Source organism: Cottoperca gobio, chromosome 15, assembly GCF_900634415.1.
Source record: "Cottoperca gobio chromosome 15, fCotGob3.1, whole genome shotgun sequence".
Taxonomy (NCBI): Eukaryota; Metazoa; Chordata; class Actinopteri; order Perciformes; family Bovichtidae; genus Cottoperca; species Cottoperca gobio.
The window spans coordinates 6,606,718-6,622,732 of record NC_041369.1 but is presented as its reverse complement, the minus strand read 5'-3'; the positions used below and the strand labels follow the sequence as shown (position 1 = coordinate 6,622,732).

Genomic DNA, 16,015 nt, shown 5'->3' with positions numbered 1-16,015 from the left:
ACGATATGGATGTGACCACCTGGCTCAGTGTGTATGAAATAACAGAAATTAATTGTCAGTGTTTTTCATTCTTTTTTACTGAGAACCCCCAAAGAGATAACAACTATAAGGATGTAAAAAAAATCGTATTTCCATAAACAAAACATTAGGCTACCTTGTAAATGGTAAGTGAATTAGGTTGGTGTAGACCTTTAACCAACACATTGGATCAAATAGGTCTATGTACCAACACTTTATCTTTACAGGCAGCAGAATCCTCTGCAGAATGACTTGATATTCTATGAAAGGTGACATGGGCAACAAAAAGGTTTTCATAAGGAACAAAAGTGCCATTTTCAATGTGAACTCATTGAATATATTCTTAAGGCTTAATATTACAACTTAGTATAACTTTGTACAGATATAAACTATCATCTACTCTTTGATGAGTATGTCTCACAGAGTATAAAAATAAGAGGCTTGACCATAAAAAGTAGCTGCCACATGTCAGAAGGAACACCTTTTCAATAGTTATATTTTTCCCAAGATTTAAATGACAGATTAAACATACAAAGCTTATGACAACATAGCCGTGTTGATAAAGAGTTCTTTGGTTTAAAAATCAAAGAGTATTGTTCTTTTTTTCCAAGCATTTACCCTAATGAAAGAGCAGAGCTGAACATTTATATTGCAAGTTAGACAGTGTATTCAAGTAAACCATCTGAAGATGTATGTGTCTGAAAATCATAATACCCACTATTTAGCAGGCAGTAGGTTTACATATTTACATGTCTCCCAATGGTAGCATGAACAAATTCTATAACACATTATTAGACAACAGCTGACTTCACACTATGGACAGACATTTGAAGTCTTTGCTTGTAATGACTGCAATTTAGGAATTAAAGCTTAATCTAGTGTTGCATTCACGGTATGCTGCAGTGGATGTCTCGGAAGAAGAATTTCTCAAAATGTGAATGAAAATGAGATGAGTACATGAAAAGAAATACTAAATAATAATAATAATAATAATAATAATAATACTACTGCATTCTATTTAGTAAGAAGTATACAGTATGAGGTTTCAGACACAATGCATGTCACGAAAAATCTTTTTCTTTTTTTTTTTTTTAAACAAGAAAAAAAAAACTTGCTGCATATTCACAAAGTTGTCACACAATTTCAACTTTATGAAAAATAATAGTTTGATGAGTCAAAAATATATGAAAAGACAATTAGTGCTTTGTTGACTTTACATTTAAAGGTGTACGGTGCTCTGAGTCTTTTCAGAAGTATTGTCTGTCTGCACGCTCAACGTGGCCTCATTGACTAAAGTGTGTTGTATTGTGTCTCCGAGGCACGTCTCTCCATCTGCTGCTAGAGTGACGGCGTCCTCCAGCTCGCTGTCTTCCTCCACCCCCTCTGCGCTGCATTCAGACTCGTCACTGTCGCTCCCACAGGAGCTCGACGTCTCATCTTCAGATTCGGAGTAAACCTCGGCCCCATGGAAGATATAGTGATTTGGTGTTTGAAACAGGTACTGGCCTGCTGTGGGAAACAACACAAACAATTTACAGTGTTAATTCAATCAATTATTTGGATTAATGTGCATTTTCTTGCTGCATGAGGGGGAAATATAGTGTTGATGAAAGCTCTAATTAATGGGTTTTCTTTAAAAACACACCCATGTCTCACTTTCAAATACATCAAATTATATACTTATTATAGTAAACAATGTTGTTCTCTCTTTTGTAGTCTAAAGCTTACTCTCAAGGCGTTTGCTGATTGGACTTCTGTTGAGTCGACTCATCCAGCATCGTCTTCGGAATTCAAGGTTGGAGGTTGGGCTCTTTACTTCAGCGGCCTCCTCTTTTGGCGCGTCTTCTGCTGGTAACTCTGAAGGCTCAGCCGTCTCCTCGCTGGGACACTGGGCATTTGGACAAGGCTCTGGAGGTTTTTTACCAGCTGTGTCTGTGGCATTTGGACTTTCGGTCTCCTCTGAAGGCTTAGTTACCGAGTCTGTACTGTGCTGCTTCTGCTCCTCCTGAGCTGCGTCGCTGGAAGCAGGCAAGGCCTCACTTGGTGGCTGTTCTGGTAGCCGAGGGGGTTTCTCCGTTGTCTCGGTGAGTCTTACAGTGTTGTAGCAGAGCTGCTCAAAGTCTCCACCCAACCGGTGACAGAGCTCGTTGACGATGACGTCACAGTCCCCAAGTAGCTCCACGTCAAAGTTGAGGTGAGGCAGCTGCTCCCTATTGATCAGGACTTGAGGCACTTCATGAGGAATTGAGTCTGGACGGGAAAAAGAGAAGAAAAAATAAGTTACATATTTTATGCTTGGGTTTATTGCAGGCACAATAGAAACAGAAATCCATTCATCAGAACAAGACATACTTGGGATGAGGGCAACTGGTCGGACTTTAAGTGAAGAGCCAATGACAATCAAGAGGTCCACCTCGTCTTTGTCCTGCTTCATGGCTCTGTGGAACATTTCTGGAAGATTCTCTCCAAAGAAAACGATGTCAGGCTTCATGATTGCCAGGGGAATATCTGGACAACGTGGACAATGAGGGACAACCTACAGGATGAATTTATGTTATTAGCATTATAAGATATTTATATAGGAGTTGCAGGTGTATAATATCCACACAAAGTAATCAGCTGTACCACCCTGATTTACTTCCATACGTCGACTGACCGTAAAACATTGATGCAAAATCTTTGGGGAGATGTTTATGGTTTGTTTAATTGTATTCTCTCTGCTTGTGGGTACCACTACAATCATTTTGTGCTAGAGCTGAAAACGGAATATAAAACCCATCCAAATGACAAAATGAACAAAAGAAATTGAATCAAAAAAAGTTCTACTTTTAATCCTAGTGGCATCTAGTTGAGCAAATAGTTTTGGAGTTGAATATAAAGGATTTATGATACCTGCTTCTGCAACTACTAGCCAAATACAACGGAGGTAAATGACATTTGAAAAGGTTATGATTTGAGTTTATTTATTTAGATGAGCCAAGCATTATTTAAAGTCTATTAATAAAAGACGAACTGCTTCAGAAACATTTTCACTACACCACCACAACTACAAACATTGTCCACACAATTGAGTGTAGAGATGTTGACACTAGTTGATGTTTCCAATCACAATGTTTTACCTGCAGTATAGACTGATGACACTAATATAGACTAACAATACATTGAAGTTGCTTAGGTAACAAAGCACTACAAACACCGAAGTGGTTCCCAAAAGAAAAACATGTAAACGTGTTATCTTGGATCAGTATGCAATGAATAAATACCTGGTTAAAGATGTCTTCCCTTATAGCTTCACAATCCAATTTGTGTTTGCAGACGAGACAGGAAGCAGTTGCAAACGACCCTGAAAGAACAGTTATTAATGACTTCCACAATGGACAGAACTACATAAAAGAAGCAGGATCCATCTATTAGTTATCACTCACCATGACACTGGATAATCCGCTGAACTCCAGCCACTTGTTCTAATGTATCAATGTTCTGGGTGTAGTTGCGCAGCAGCTTCCCCTGCTTATCCATCATAGAGATGAATTTGTGACAAGGTGAAGGCTGAAACTGACCAGGGTAGATCTCCTGTAACAAAGAAGATACATTCAACACTTAGTCTAGCACATGACTGCAGGTGACCGGATTTAATGAAGCCTCAAAAAGTTGTTGTTTTAGAAAGTCTATAACAAGTTCTGAATCCTCCTTTAAAAACACAATATAAACACAAAACAGTTTTTTGCAAACAATACAGGATATCTGCACATGTTTCAAGAACACATTTAATGATTTAAGACCTTTTTAATATCACTAAAAAACTAAAAATAATACCATAACTGCAACAAAAGATTGCAGTAGACACCGTTATTGAGTTATAACTAAATTGAATTTGGAATATTCAGTTTCCATTTCCGCAGCCAGCCGCAGCACTTAAATTGGAAGCTGGATGTTTTTCCTTTAGGTTAAAATGCAGAACACAGCCACAAGGCTTAATTTTGAAAATATTATTTAAAACTAACTTTATTATCTTGTTACATCATAAAATGGTAAAATAATGTTGTGATTTATTGTTTTCAACTTTGATTTGCACAAAAGCAAGTGGACACAATGAACAAACCTTAGCAAACTTAAAAAAGGGCCTGGGGTCGCGTCGGAAGTATTCAATGTCGAACATAGCTTGAGGGTCTGGAAGATCAGGAAAATCCACAGCAAGCCGTGCATAAATACCATCTCTGGAGCGGAAGTCTGGTATTCCACATGACACTGACACCTACCAAAAAAAGGCATACAGGCGTTCTTACTTAATAGCATGGACCTTGGTACTATATATTCAATCACGCATGGTAATTCAAACAGAAACACAATACAGTACAATATTACTGTAAATACATACCCCAGCACCAGTCAGCACAAGGATCCTTTTACTTTCATGGAGTAGTCTGACCACATCTTCTAAGGTGTTAATATCTTTCCGCTTCTTTCTTTTTGGAGGTTCTGAGATGTTGATGATGATCTGCCACAATGTCATGTCGTCTAAATCTGGTGGGAGTACAGTCTCAGGCAGTAAATCCCTCAGAATGGTCCTCGGATCAGTCTCTCTGATGTGTTGCTGGATGAAACTGTATGAACCTGTCAGAGAAATACAACATCTTGGTATGCGTTGTATTCCACAATGAACGTGTTCTGCCACTGCCTAATATTATGCAATTTAAACTACACGTTCTGACTAAAAACATCACATCAGAGGATCATTCAAAGCTGCTGCAGACAAAGTTTGATCCAAAATTCACCAAACTAGTTACCTATTTGCGGTTGAGGTGCCCAGTCGCTGGAGCTGGCATGTGACGATCTGTCGTCGTCGTCCTCGTTGGTGTGGTCCGGAGTGACAGCCAGACCGTTGGACGGGAGGTCGTCATGTCCAAGGAAACCTAAGCACAGAGAAGTTTGTCAAATTAAAAATTAAAACTAGATACAAGTGGCGTCTATCTCTAATAACCACGAGGATAATTTACAACCATTATCGATGGCAACAACATCATTGTTGTGACGTTACGTTAACGTTAACTCAGTGAACGCTAGTGGAAAAAAAGAACCGGCTAACACAAGCTAAGTGGCTATCAAAGTTTAGTGCCGTGAAGGAATAAGTTAAATTGTGAAATCAGCATAATGCGTCACCGACAGTTATCTCTTTCATTTTAACAAAAGAAAAAGTAAAAGCTGCCGTCTTAAGGAGTAAGTTAACGTTACACAACTCAACGCCCACTCATATCTTCTGTGTTTAACGTTAGCTAGCTTTAAGTTAATAACGTTACTTCAGACGGGAATAGCGTTAATTTATATTTTGTTTCACACTCACCGGTTAAGTTGTTTAACAAACACTGCCCAGTCGCGTACATACTTAAAGCTCTGTTAAATGTCCGTCTCTTTACATACCAGCATCCTCATCAGTTGTCCCGAGTACAGCGCTGTCGTCTTGTTTCACTACTGGTTTGTGCGGCTCGGCGACCAGCAGTCCCAGTCCATTGTTGTCTCCCCCGAGCTCTGCTGGGGCCTGCTCTACCGCCATCACCGGCTTTGCTTCCTTCTCCGTTGGCTGAGAACAATTCATCGCCACCTCCCAGCTCTCTGTGGCCCCAGAGACGCATGATAATTGATCTGCTTTAGCGACTTTAACTCCGTAGTTAGTTACCGGACTGATTTTCGACCTTTTCGCGGCAGGTTCTTCCATATCGGAGGCGCCCGATAAGGCCGTTCCGAGACTAGTCTCTCCGTCCGCCATCTTCAGCCCGCAGAGCCGCTGAGCAGGTCCTTCCTCTCCGACAGCTGTATCATTTGCATAGCGCACGTGACTCATTCTCCACCAGTAATCACGACTGGAACGTCCCCTTTTTACGTCGATGACGTAAAACCATAACAACATATTGCTGCCTTCAAACACTGTCAGAAAAAGACAGGCTTTAATATTGATATAGAATATTCTTGTACTTTATGTGAATGAACAGAAAAAAAACTATTTGTCATTTGTTCAACATTATTCAAAAAGGAAAATTAATTTCTATATGTGTTGAAGGTGATGAGAAATAAAGAAAAAGATATTGGTTTTTATGTAAAGTTTTTTACTTTGTATTTGTAGCCCTGATGTTAACAGTTTTGTGTTAACATAATGTTAATGTACCTCATGGATGTAATGTAGCCTATTTGTGTTTTCTGAGGAATTTGGTGCAAAGGTAAAAGGCACATGACTGACATGGTTGTGAGAAAAACGCGGCATGAAAGGAATGTCCGTACAAATACTTTTTAATTTTCATATGACATTTATAGCTTGACATTTCAATAATAAACTCAATTACATGGTTCTTACAGACTTATCCATTTAATTGTGTCACATTTACTATGTAATATGTAGCCCAGTCATCAAAAACATGATTTTGTGAGTAATGTTTTATGTGAATCTTCGACATTTCGAGCTGAGTGAGGAGCTTTAGTTATACACTTGAATGCAGCATACGTCATATGGTAAAAAGGGACCGCTTTTCCCCACAACTCAAGAGATCTCCCTTGATATTTTAACTATTTGGCAGTTTCTTCATTAATTACCCAAAGCTAGTTGATAAAAAATAATAACAAAATAAACTTTGAGAACATTGTCAGTGAATGACCCACAGCAGCAGCGAGGTGAAGTCCATCTGCAACCCTTGAACCGAACATCTGTGATCCACGATCACAGAGCCGTGACGAGAAAATAACCATTCACATTTTATATCAGATTTTTATGGAGGCTGTTTTGAACTGCAAACCAGAGGACTTGGAGGATTACTACGGGTTATTAGGGTGTGATGAATTGTCTTCGGTAAGTTCTAAACAGTGGCTTTAAGGATCAGTCTATTTGCTGGGTGAAATAATGGTTGTTTGGATCTAAAAACCTAAACATACTGGTTTAAGAGTTCGGAAGTGAAAGGTTACGTAGAATGCTGGATGTACGCCAACGATCGGCAACATGTAAGTTGCTCAACCAAAGGATTCATGAATGATGTATGCTCCAGAGGTTAGTCTGAACCAATACAGACCTGTTGATGTTTCAGCAAAAGATGTCAGAGGAACTAGTCGTGCGTCACGAATGTCTAAGTAGGCTGTGTCACAGTATTGTGTGCTTTATAATTTATTCTTCCACCTGAGGAACATGATGTTAACATCAAAATAACCATTCGACTAACTATAATGACAATATCAAGTTACATTAAAAATGTCAACATTTCCTGTAGCATCACTAAGCTAATACATTTGAATGCCTCAAAATGAATGCATCAATATAAATTCCAAGATGACATAGAATATATATGCATATTCATGATAATTTTCTTTTATCTTTTAATGTGTTTTTACCACAGTGAGCAATGTCCCTTGACAATAAAATTATTTATTTATTCCTGAATTTCCATTATTTAGCAAAAGTACTTTTTTAATTATTATTTATTTAACCTTTTTCCCTGCAGACTGAACAGATTCTCAATGAGTACAAGATCCGAGCCTTGGCATGTCACCCAGACAAACACCTAGACAGTCCAAGAGCAGGTAAATATGTGAACCATTGCTTGATATTTTCCATATACAGTATATTTAGCCAGACGTGTTATATGAAGTCAAAGTGAACTTAACTATTTATTTTTATAACATTTTTAATGTTAACTTACTTGCTCCACATATGAGGCCTCTTTCTGATGTCTTGACTTCAAAGAGAATGATGTTAATGTGGAGCTGCTTACAACGCCATGCAATAATAGCTAATTTGGAATGCATAATGTTTCATCTTAGACCGTGATATTTTCTTTCTTTCTGACAGTGGCAGATTTTCAAAAGCTGCAGGAAGCCAAAGAGGTTTTATGCAATGAAACCAAAAGAAAAAACTATGACCTTTGGAGAAGAAGTGGAATTACTATTCCTTTTCATGACTGGCAAGCCCTGAATGACTCTGTAAAAACTGTATGTATTGTGTTGACTTTTGTATAAATGTTTAAAAAATATTGTGCAATCTGTTTAACTGTGAAAGCCTGGTGATATATTTGCTCATCTCTTTGCAGTCAATGCACTGGGCTGTGAGAAATAAGAAGGAACCAATGTTGGAGGCCTCAAATGCTCCTGTCGCTTCCCAAGCAAAGGACCTTCATTCTGAGCCAGAAGCACAGAGGATCGCTTCATATGAAGCCATGCCATCCGCAAGTGAGTGAATTTCAAAATGTTCTCAAAGTAATGGAAAGTACGGAGACACAATTTCTTTTAATTTATGTTTCTAATGAAGTGGCTAATTAGGACAAATAAATCCTGGTTTTCAACAGTGTCTCTAGCATCTTTATTTTTTTAACTTTGTCGCAGAACTCACTGGCTATGCAGAACTGGCACCTCTTCTATTCACATACTTGGGGTATATTTTTGCCCTAAGGTCAATACAAATTAGTTGTGCTGCTGCCCTGGTGGGCGGCACTACATCTCTTAGGTTCCGTGCTGGTTCTCCTGTCTGTTTCTCTAAACTAGGGCGTACAGACTGCCATCTACTGTAGGTAATATACTGACTATGGAAAAGTACCTCATACAACCACACTTTAAGCAAATCAAAACTATCCCTTTAGAAAGGGGGGCACATTGGCACTCATATTAAAAAGGGTTGGTTCCAAAAATCCAGAAAAGTATGAACAGCTGGACCCTGATGTTAGTTTTCATTCATGTCAGTCTAGTTTTCGGCATCAGTCCAGAGTGCAACAGGTGAACCTGCTGCTTTTCTGTTTTAGTAAGCCAGGTTTGCCTTGAATCCAACAATAAAATCAGTCCCTGATGAATGGCTATGAGAAAACACTGAGCAGAAACCATGTGCAAAAATTACTATGATACAATGCTGCATTTTCATAGTAACTCTTCATATAACCAGCTCACTATGACTGCTATTTGTTTTTTTAATCAACACTCTTCCCTTGACCAAAGCTGGTCACCAACAAAATGCTCAAGAAATACTGTTGGTAACAACAGGATAATGTTTTTCACTATTATATTGTTCTTACAACATTGCTTAAATAAAACAATTATAATATAATGTATAACTGTGTCACATCAGCAGTTCTACACTGTTTCTATTGCATTCATTATTTACTATGTTCCACCCAGGATTATGTATTGTTTCACAGTGTTAAATTATTTAAAACTAACTCACTCATCCTTGTTTAGGTGATTACTGCCATCGACGTTTCCGTTGGGCCGCTGACTCCCCATCTAGTCTGCTGCAGAAGTTTAGAAATTATGAAATATAAATAAATCAGCCTTTTAATTTTGTTTAAATGTTTGTGTCTTCTTGTTGTCCTTATTCAGTTGGGACCCTTTTAACTGTTTTGTTCATCTCTGTGAATATGGTCCAGCTTTAATTCACTAAACTTCTTCATAAACTGAAAGATTGTGAGCTGTAAATGTGTTAGATGTGTCAAATATGTTGTCAAAGAAAAATCTGTATATAAGATTATGTGAATCACTTATTGTGTTGTTCAACATACAGTTAACATATGATTATAGATGATACTGGTGTACCTTTTTAATGCTGTAATGTGTATGTGTATTTTGTGTTGCTGTCAAGCTCATAATGTTGGGAATATAAATCTGAAGCAGAATTGTTTTACTTATGTGCGTTATTTAATGTAAACACCATTTTTGTTTTTATCCAAAGTAATTCTTCATTTTAATGTTTGGTATAATTTAATTAATAATAGTGTATCATATTTTATAAAGGGATCATGTTATTTGTTGAAAATCATAAAGACTACACACACATAGTCCAGCCACACAGGTGATATTACTTGTTGCCTAATTAGCCCTGTCCTCAGGACTGTGTGGGCATGTACAATCTCGCAGATGATTAGTTTGTTTCTCATTTGGCTGTAATCAGTCTAATCAACCAGGAATGGAAACACCTGTGTGTTGGTGCAGAGTCATTTGTTAAATAAATGTGATGAAGTAAAAAATAAAGTAGCCTATTCCTCTCTGAATGGTCATTGAGTAGAAGTAGCTATAAAGTAGAACAAATGTAAATATTTATTTATTACAAGTAGCTACAAATATGAGTGGAGTACAAGTTCCTCAACTACTACTTCGGTACAGAAGGATGCTTGTGTAAAGGTATAGGAAGGAACACATAGGCTACTCTGTAGCATACTTGTTATATGAAAAGGATATTGCTACGCAGCATACAACACTGCAGTGTTTCCACCGCTAGATGCCGCTGTGCTTTTTTATGACGTCACGATAGTAAGAGGACATACACAGAACTTCTTAAACCTGCTGACTATGATGAAGAACATCCTTTGTGTATGAATGCAAGACAACAGAAAATAAGGACGATAGTAATCTCATACTGATCACAAAGCTTTTAAAAGACACGTGATAAAGGGGTGCACCGGTCCAGGTCGGAGACGGAGCAGGTCAAAGCCCCCGTGCCGCTCAGTAGTGGGATCGCGCCTGTGAATAGACGACTGTAGTGCAGCCTGAGTAATACAGCGGGACCCAGTGTCTTTATACTCTTCTACAAACACACGCTCAACAGCAAAGTCTTTACAAGTTACAGCAGCAGCTTCATCAATCATCGTTTATCTTATTGTTCCCATGGAAACCATGCTTTATTGTGTGATTACCTGATTCTGTGCAGCTGTCTGGTCTCCAGCTGAGACACTCCCATCTCTCCCCCAGCAGCCTGCTCCCTCACCACCACCACTGCCACAGTCATATAAACTCTGAGCTGAAGCTTGACTGAAGGTCATCATTTACGAACACAATGTTCTAAAGTGTACAATGATATTCTTATGTCCATCTAACACCTGCAACTGTGTGAATCTTCCCCCTCCTCTCTCTGATCACTGTCTTTTTAACACATGAACACACACCCAGGGTTCTTTTCTCACCCAGACTGCTTGCACTCTGTATGATTAATGAACCTTCTTTGCAAAGAATAAATACTCCAAAGAAAAGTTTATTCCTCAAGAATCTTCATTTCAGTATTATAGACTTCACTCTATCAGGACTTAATTCAAACTGTCCACATCTGCTGCCTTGCTGCTCTGCCTCATCCTCTTGTTGCCCTACACAACACAACAAAAACTAAATAAACTTTCCATCTGATATCAGCTGTTAAATATCTTTGCAGTGTTTTATTAGCTCGGGAGTAGTGATAGGAACATGTATGATTTGTGCACTTACATAGTTGAGGAAATAAGTATTTTAGAAAAGAAACTTAACATAACAATAGACAATATGGGTTTAACCTGCGCTGTGTTATTAAAAGTAATAGGCTAATAATATTCATGTAGGCATTTGGTAGACAAATAACACTTAAAATCAAACAGCTGCTTGAAAGATTATTCTGATTTGATAATGGGTCTGGCTTATGTAGGGCAACATGAGACACAAAAAGAAAAAAGATATCTACATTTTGACCAAAACTGTTGAAAGCAAACTTACTTTGAGTTTTCACGACTCAGTAGAGGAGCAGCCGGGACGGGAGGAGCCAGATCTTTGTTCACGACCTCGCACAACATCTCTACATTCCTACACAGATAAAGAGAGACAGATACACACGTTAGATAATAGAAAGAGTGTGTGTGACGATACAAGCAGAAACTCGATGGCACCTGTGTGTTTTTGTTTACAGTTTTGTGTGAGCTACTTACAGTGTTCCCACCAGACGCAGGTTCAGGCCTTCAAGGAGAAGGTTCACTGGCACAAAGTTATACTGGAGACACAAACACACAGAAAAAGTGATGAGACAAGCTGCAATGGTGTCATCCGTCCACTAGGTGTCAGGATCCCTTCCATTAAATTATAATGACTGAAGGACATCTGTGGAGTAAAATCCCATCAGGAGAATCTTCAGCACACAGGGTGCTGTTGAGGCCCACGCGGCAGAAAACTAAACATGGCCTGTTAATGTATTCATGCAGCATTCAACAAGTCCCAACTTCATTTAAACTGTATTTTAGCTCAAACTCTGACTTTTTACGAAATAACATTCACCTTTTTAGATTTGAGCTCATTCAAATGTGTTTTTGGGCTTCAAAGCTTCCAGACAAATTATCACTAACTATTCCAAACGTCATTGGTGAGAGATGGATGTTGCTCTTATTACTGAATGACAAATATCTTTTGGGGATAACAGACACTTGGTGTTTGGGTGTTTGGGCAGCTGTTCCAGCATTCATATCCTTCTCCTACAGCTCTGCTACTAAACCTGCCGTCTGCTGCAACCAAACAGTGAAGATGTACAGAGTGTGCAACAGGTTCTTACTGTCTGTGGAGCCGCAGCAGGGAGACTGGCGGCTGCAGCAGTCGGGACGTTGTCTACAGTCCACTGATACGGCAGGTCCTGTGGAGAGAGAGGGAAGGTTAACCAGCCAGAATACTTTTACTCTCTGCACAGAAAGGATATGTTAACACGTACAAGCATCGTCTATGTTTTTAGAATTTCACCATGATCTGCCTAAAGGCTTTTTAACTTTGTGTCAGAAGAGTGAATGGGATCTTTCTTCTGCTTTTAACCTAAATGTGTATTATGGAGGTTTTCTTTCCACTCGTCTGAAAGAAGCTAAATATCCCACACTCTCTTCACTGATCTGTGCATGAAAAACCTCTGTTTTTGCCGCTAGTGTCTCGTCTTAACAGCTTCAGTATACTGAGCTCTCTTGAATTATTACTTTGAATCATGAAAAAATTGGACAAATTGGAAGTTATTGATTCTATCCATCAGCAGCCTCACAGTGAACACATGGGAAAGGACAACAGAGCGAGCTTACCTGGGCATCACATTTTCCACAATGACTTTCTGCTGGCTGAGGGTGGGTGTCGAGTTCCAGCCCAGCAGGGACTGGAGCAGGAGCAGGAGCAGGAGCAGGAGCAGGAGCAGGAGCAGGAGCAGGAGCAGGAGCAGGAGCAGGAGCAGGAGCAGGAGCAGGAGCAGGAACAGGAGCAGGAGCAGGGGCAGGAGGGTTGAACATCTCATCAATTATGAAGTCGGCCTCAGCCCAGAGAGTGGAAGACAGCTCTCCTGAATCCATCTCCGCTATGATACGTTCTATTTCTGCTGCGGGATCCATCTTGGTGGCAGAGATGTTTAGCTTCTCTTGTCACCAGACTCTTCCAGAAGAACGACTGTCTGCTTCTTTCTGGGGTTTAGTGAACTCCTGTCACACACTTTGACGGTGGTTCTGAAACACTGTAATGGGGAGTAACAATATATATTACAATTATTCAGGTATATATTCTATGTTTTAGTTATTGTAACTTCACCTGGAACAACTACAACATTAAATTGCTGCTCACATGTTAATGCATCAATATTAATACTCCAATACCATAATGTATACAATAATACGACACTTTGGAAGGAGCCAACCTGCATGATGAGCGCTTTCACTTTTATATTTCTGTGCTTTAATACAGTAAGATTTGAAGGCAGTTAGGACATTAATGTGTAAAATTAATTATTTTTACATTGTGGCATTGATATTCTTATTAAGTAAAAGATCTGTAAAACCAAGTGTGTCATTAAAGAGTTTTAAGTGTGTACTTAAGTACAGTTTTAAGTTACTTGAATATTTCCATTTTCTGCTACTTTATATTTTGTTTTTACCTAATCTTGTACTTTCTACTCCACATTTATTTAACAGCTCTAGTTACAAGTTATTTGGTGGATTCAGATTTTATACACAGAACAATCCCAACAGTTGATTTTACAACAACAGAACGTTTTATAAAGTATACAGTGAGTATATGATCTCCAACATTAAAATGCTGCTGTCAAGTGTACACATCAGTATTAAACAGCTTATGACTGGAGCCAATATGCAGCAGAGTGAGTACTTCTACTTTGTATACTTTAAGTACATTTAGCTGATGATACTGTTGTACTCATAAGTAAATAAGTAAAATGTTGGATCTACTTCATATCTTTATATTAATACTTTAAAGTTGAAGAATGATGCTGTGTAAACAACACTTTAGAGAAAACATTTAGCTAACGTTAGCTGTGTGTATGTTAGCTATTTATCGCTGCTAGCCTTAATTTTAAGGTATTTATCTGTTTCTGTGTAAATATTACAGTTAATATTCGCTGAACAATAAGCTGTTTAATTACTTATCGACTCAGCACTTCACTGACGGAACAGTTATCTAATATGACGTTAAAGTCTTCTTGTAGTTTGTCTTTTCACTTAATCTTGAGTTGTGTAGTTCTGGATATACTGTACGTGTTGTTCTCAGGTTGTCTGTCGGTGAAATTAACTTATTCTGCGAATAAGACATGTAGCAGCGGCATTATGACGTACGTTCATTCTAACGTTCACTTCTTTGCTTCCATTCTTGTGTTGTTTATCTCCAACCGCTCTTCATCCATAACCAGTTCATATAGATCGCTGGTAATCAGTGGTGCGATGTAACTAAGTACATTTACTCAAGTAGGCCCACTGTACCCCTCAAATAAAGTCAGCCCTTCTGCATATTAGATCGTAGTTTTGGACTCTATTTCAGTCATCAATACTCGTTAAGAAAAGAAAAGTACCATGTATCACAGAGTATTAGCTTAAAGCTCACAACCCTTTAATATCACTCATATGTCATAATATTTGTAATTTTGTATTGACAATTTAAAGCCAACAAGGTCAAAATGTTCACATACTATGTCACATAACAAAGCAATAAAATGTTCTTGGCAAAAACACAAGATGTATGGAAATTGCATACACTGCCCTCTAGTTAATCATACCATGTTTATATTGTTAAATCTTGTTTTAGACGGCTCACAAAGATGATTTATTCATTGGCAACAAACGGTTAATACACCACCATTAATCATATGTTATTTATCAAAGGCATGACCAGGTCACCACTTTATCTGAAGAGCCACAAACATGAAAAAGTTATGCTCAGTAATTATTTTACATTACAGAATACATGTGCACTGTTCCTTTAAGATTTACAGATGAAGAAGACATCATTAAAAACTCAGGAATCATGATGAATGAGAAGCCTTAGTTGTTGCAGTCATTTATTTTCATGCATTAACCCATGCATGAGATACTGTTCATTCTTGTACATTCCTAAAGTTCATGTAGCACTACATTAATTAATTCATGCTTTTTCATGCATTAAGTCATGCATCACTTCATGATAATTCACGTACCCTTAGAATAAAGTGTTACTAGTACAATTTTGAGGTATTTGTGCTTTAGAATTTCCATTTTGTGCTACTTTATTTTTCTACTCCATTACATCTCAGAGGGAAATATTACAGCCTAATTTCTACACCACTACATTTATTTCACATTTTATTTACTAGTTTTTTAGCAGATTCAGATCATTAATACACAATTTAAATCAACTAATAAATGATAATATATTTTTATGGGAACCATCACCATACCGTGGTGGAGAGGTTTGTGTGTCCCTATGAACCTGAGAGCTGTGTTGTCTAGAGCCTAGTGCTCCTGGTAGGGTCTCCCAAGGCAAATTGGTCTCAGGCGAGGGCCCAGACTAAGAATGGTTCAAAAACAACTTCATGAAAAAAAGGGAAAGGAAAGGAGAGACCCTGCCCGGAGGAAGCCCGGGGCCCCCATCTGGAGCCATTTGGACTCTATTCTTCTCCGAAGTTGCCCAAGGTGTGAGGCACCGGGCGGGTGTGGGGATACTCACAAGTCCCCGGCTGAGCGCCACTATGTTGGAGTTCATCCCGGTGGACGAGAGGGTCGCCTCCCTACGCCTTCGGGTTATGGGGGAAAAAGGTTGACTGTTTTTGCTTATGCCCCAAACAGCAGTTCGGAGTATTCAGCCTTCTTGAAGACCCTGAATGGAGCCCTGCAGGGGGTTCCAGTAGCGGACTCCATAGTCTTGCTGGGAGACTTCAACGCGCAAGTGGAAAACAATGGCGACACCTGGAGAGGCGTGATTGGGAGGTCTTCTGTGCTAGTCATGGAATGGCCATAACAAACACCATGTT

At 38.8% G+C, this 16,015-nt stretch overlaps 2 protein-coding genes and 1 long non-coding RNA gene across 3 annotated transcripts; 1 reads left to right on the top strand and 2 right to left on the bottom strand.

Moving 5' to 3' along the window:
• Nucleotides 1-59: 59 nt before the first annotated feature.
• Nucleotides 60-5,861, bottom strand: sirt1 (sirtuin 1). The gene is made up of 9 exons (XM_029449808.1): nt 5,437-5,861; nt 4,806-4,931; nt 4,397-4,632; nt 4,121-4,273; nt 3,444-3,591; nt 3,282-3,361; nt 2,371-2,554; nt 1,747-2,268; nt 60-1,527 (listed from the first exon to the last, which is right to left on the bottom strand). Exons 1-9 carry the CDS (start codon nt 5,855-5,857, stop codon nt 1,238-1,240), a joined length of 2,160 nt encoding a protein of 719 aa, XP_029305668.1. The 5' UTR covers nt 5,858-5,861; the 3' UTR covers nt 60-1,237.
• Nucleotides 5,862-6,494: 633 nt separating this feature from the next.
• Nucleotides 6,495-10,025, top strand: dnajc12 (DnaJ (Hsp40) homolog, subfamily C, member 12). The gene is made up of 5 exons (XM_029449113.1): nt 6,495-6,853; nt 7,497-7,575; nt 7,844-7,983; nt 8,082-8,220; nt 9,217-10,025. Exons 1-5 carry the CDS (start codon nt 6,776-6,778, stop codon nt 9,297-9,299), a joined length of 519 nt encoding a protein of 172 aa, XP_029304973.1. The 5' UTR covers nt 6,495-6,775; the 3' UTR covers nt 9,300-10,025.
• Nucleotides 10,026-10,988: 963 nt separating this feature from the next.
• On the bottom strand, nt 10,989-11,814 carry LOC115019655 (uncharacterized). Its single transcript, XR_003833495.1, has 3 exons — nt 11,700-11,814; nt 11,491-11,577; nt 10,989-11,111 (listed from the first exon to the last, which is right to left on the bottom strand). It is a non-coding gene; the product is annotated as an uncharacterized LOC115019655 (long non-coding RNA).
• Between the last annotated feature and the right edge of the window lie 4,201 nt (nt 11,815-16,015).

Coding starts and splice junctions, on each gene's coding strand:
- sirt1 (XM_029449808.1), bottom strand. CDS start 5,857: ATGAGTCACGTGCGCTATGCAAATGATACAGCTGTCGGAGAGGAAGGA. Junction 4,633..4,805: donor GGCACCTCAACCGCAAATAG/GTAACTAGTTTG, acceptor TTTCTCTGACAG/GTTCATACAGTTTCATCCAG. Junction 3,362..3,443: donor GCGGATTATCCAGTGTCATG/GTGAGTGATAAC, acceptor CTGTTCTTTCAG/GGTCGTTTGCAACTGCTTCC.
- dnajc12 (XM_029449113.1), top strand. CDS start 6,776: ATGGAGGCTGTTTTGAACTGCAAACCAGAGGACTTGGAGGATTACTAC. Junction 7,576..7,843: donor CCTAGACAGTCCAAGAGCAG/GTAAATATGTGA, acceptor TCTTTCTGACAG/TGGCAGATTTTCAAAAGCTG. Junction 8,221..9,216: donor TGAAGCCATGCCATCCGCAA/GTGAGTGAATTT, acceptor ATCCTTGTTTAG/GTGATTACTGCCATCGACGT.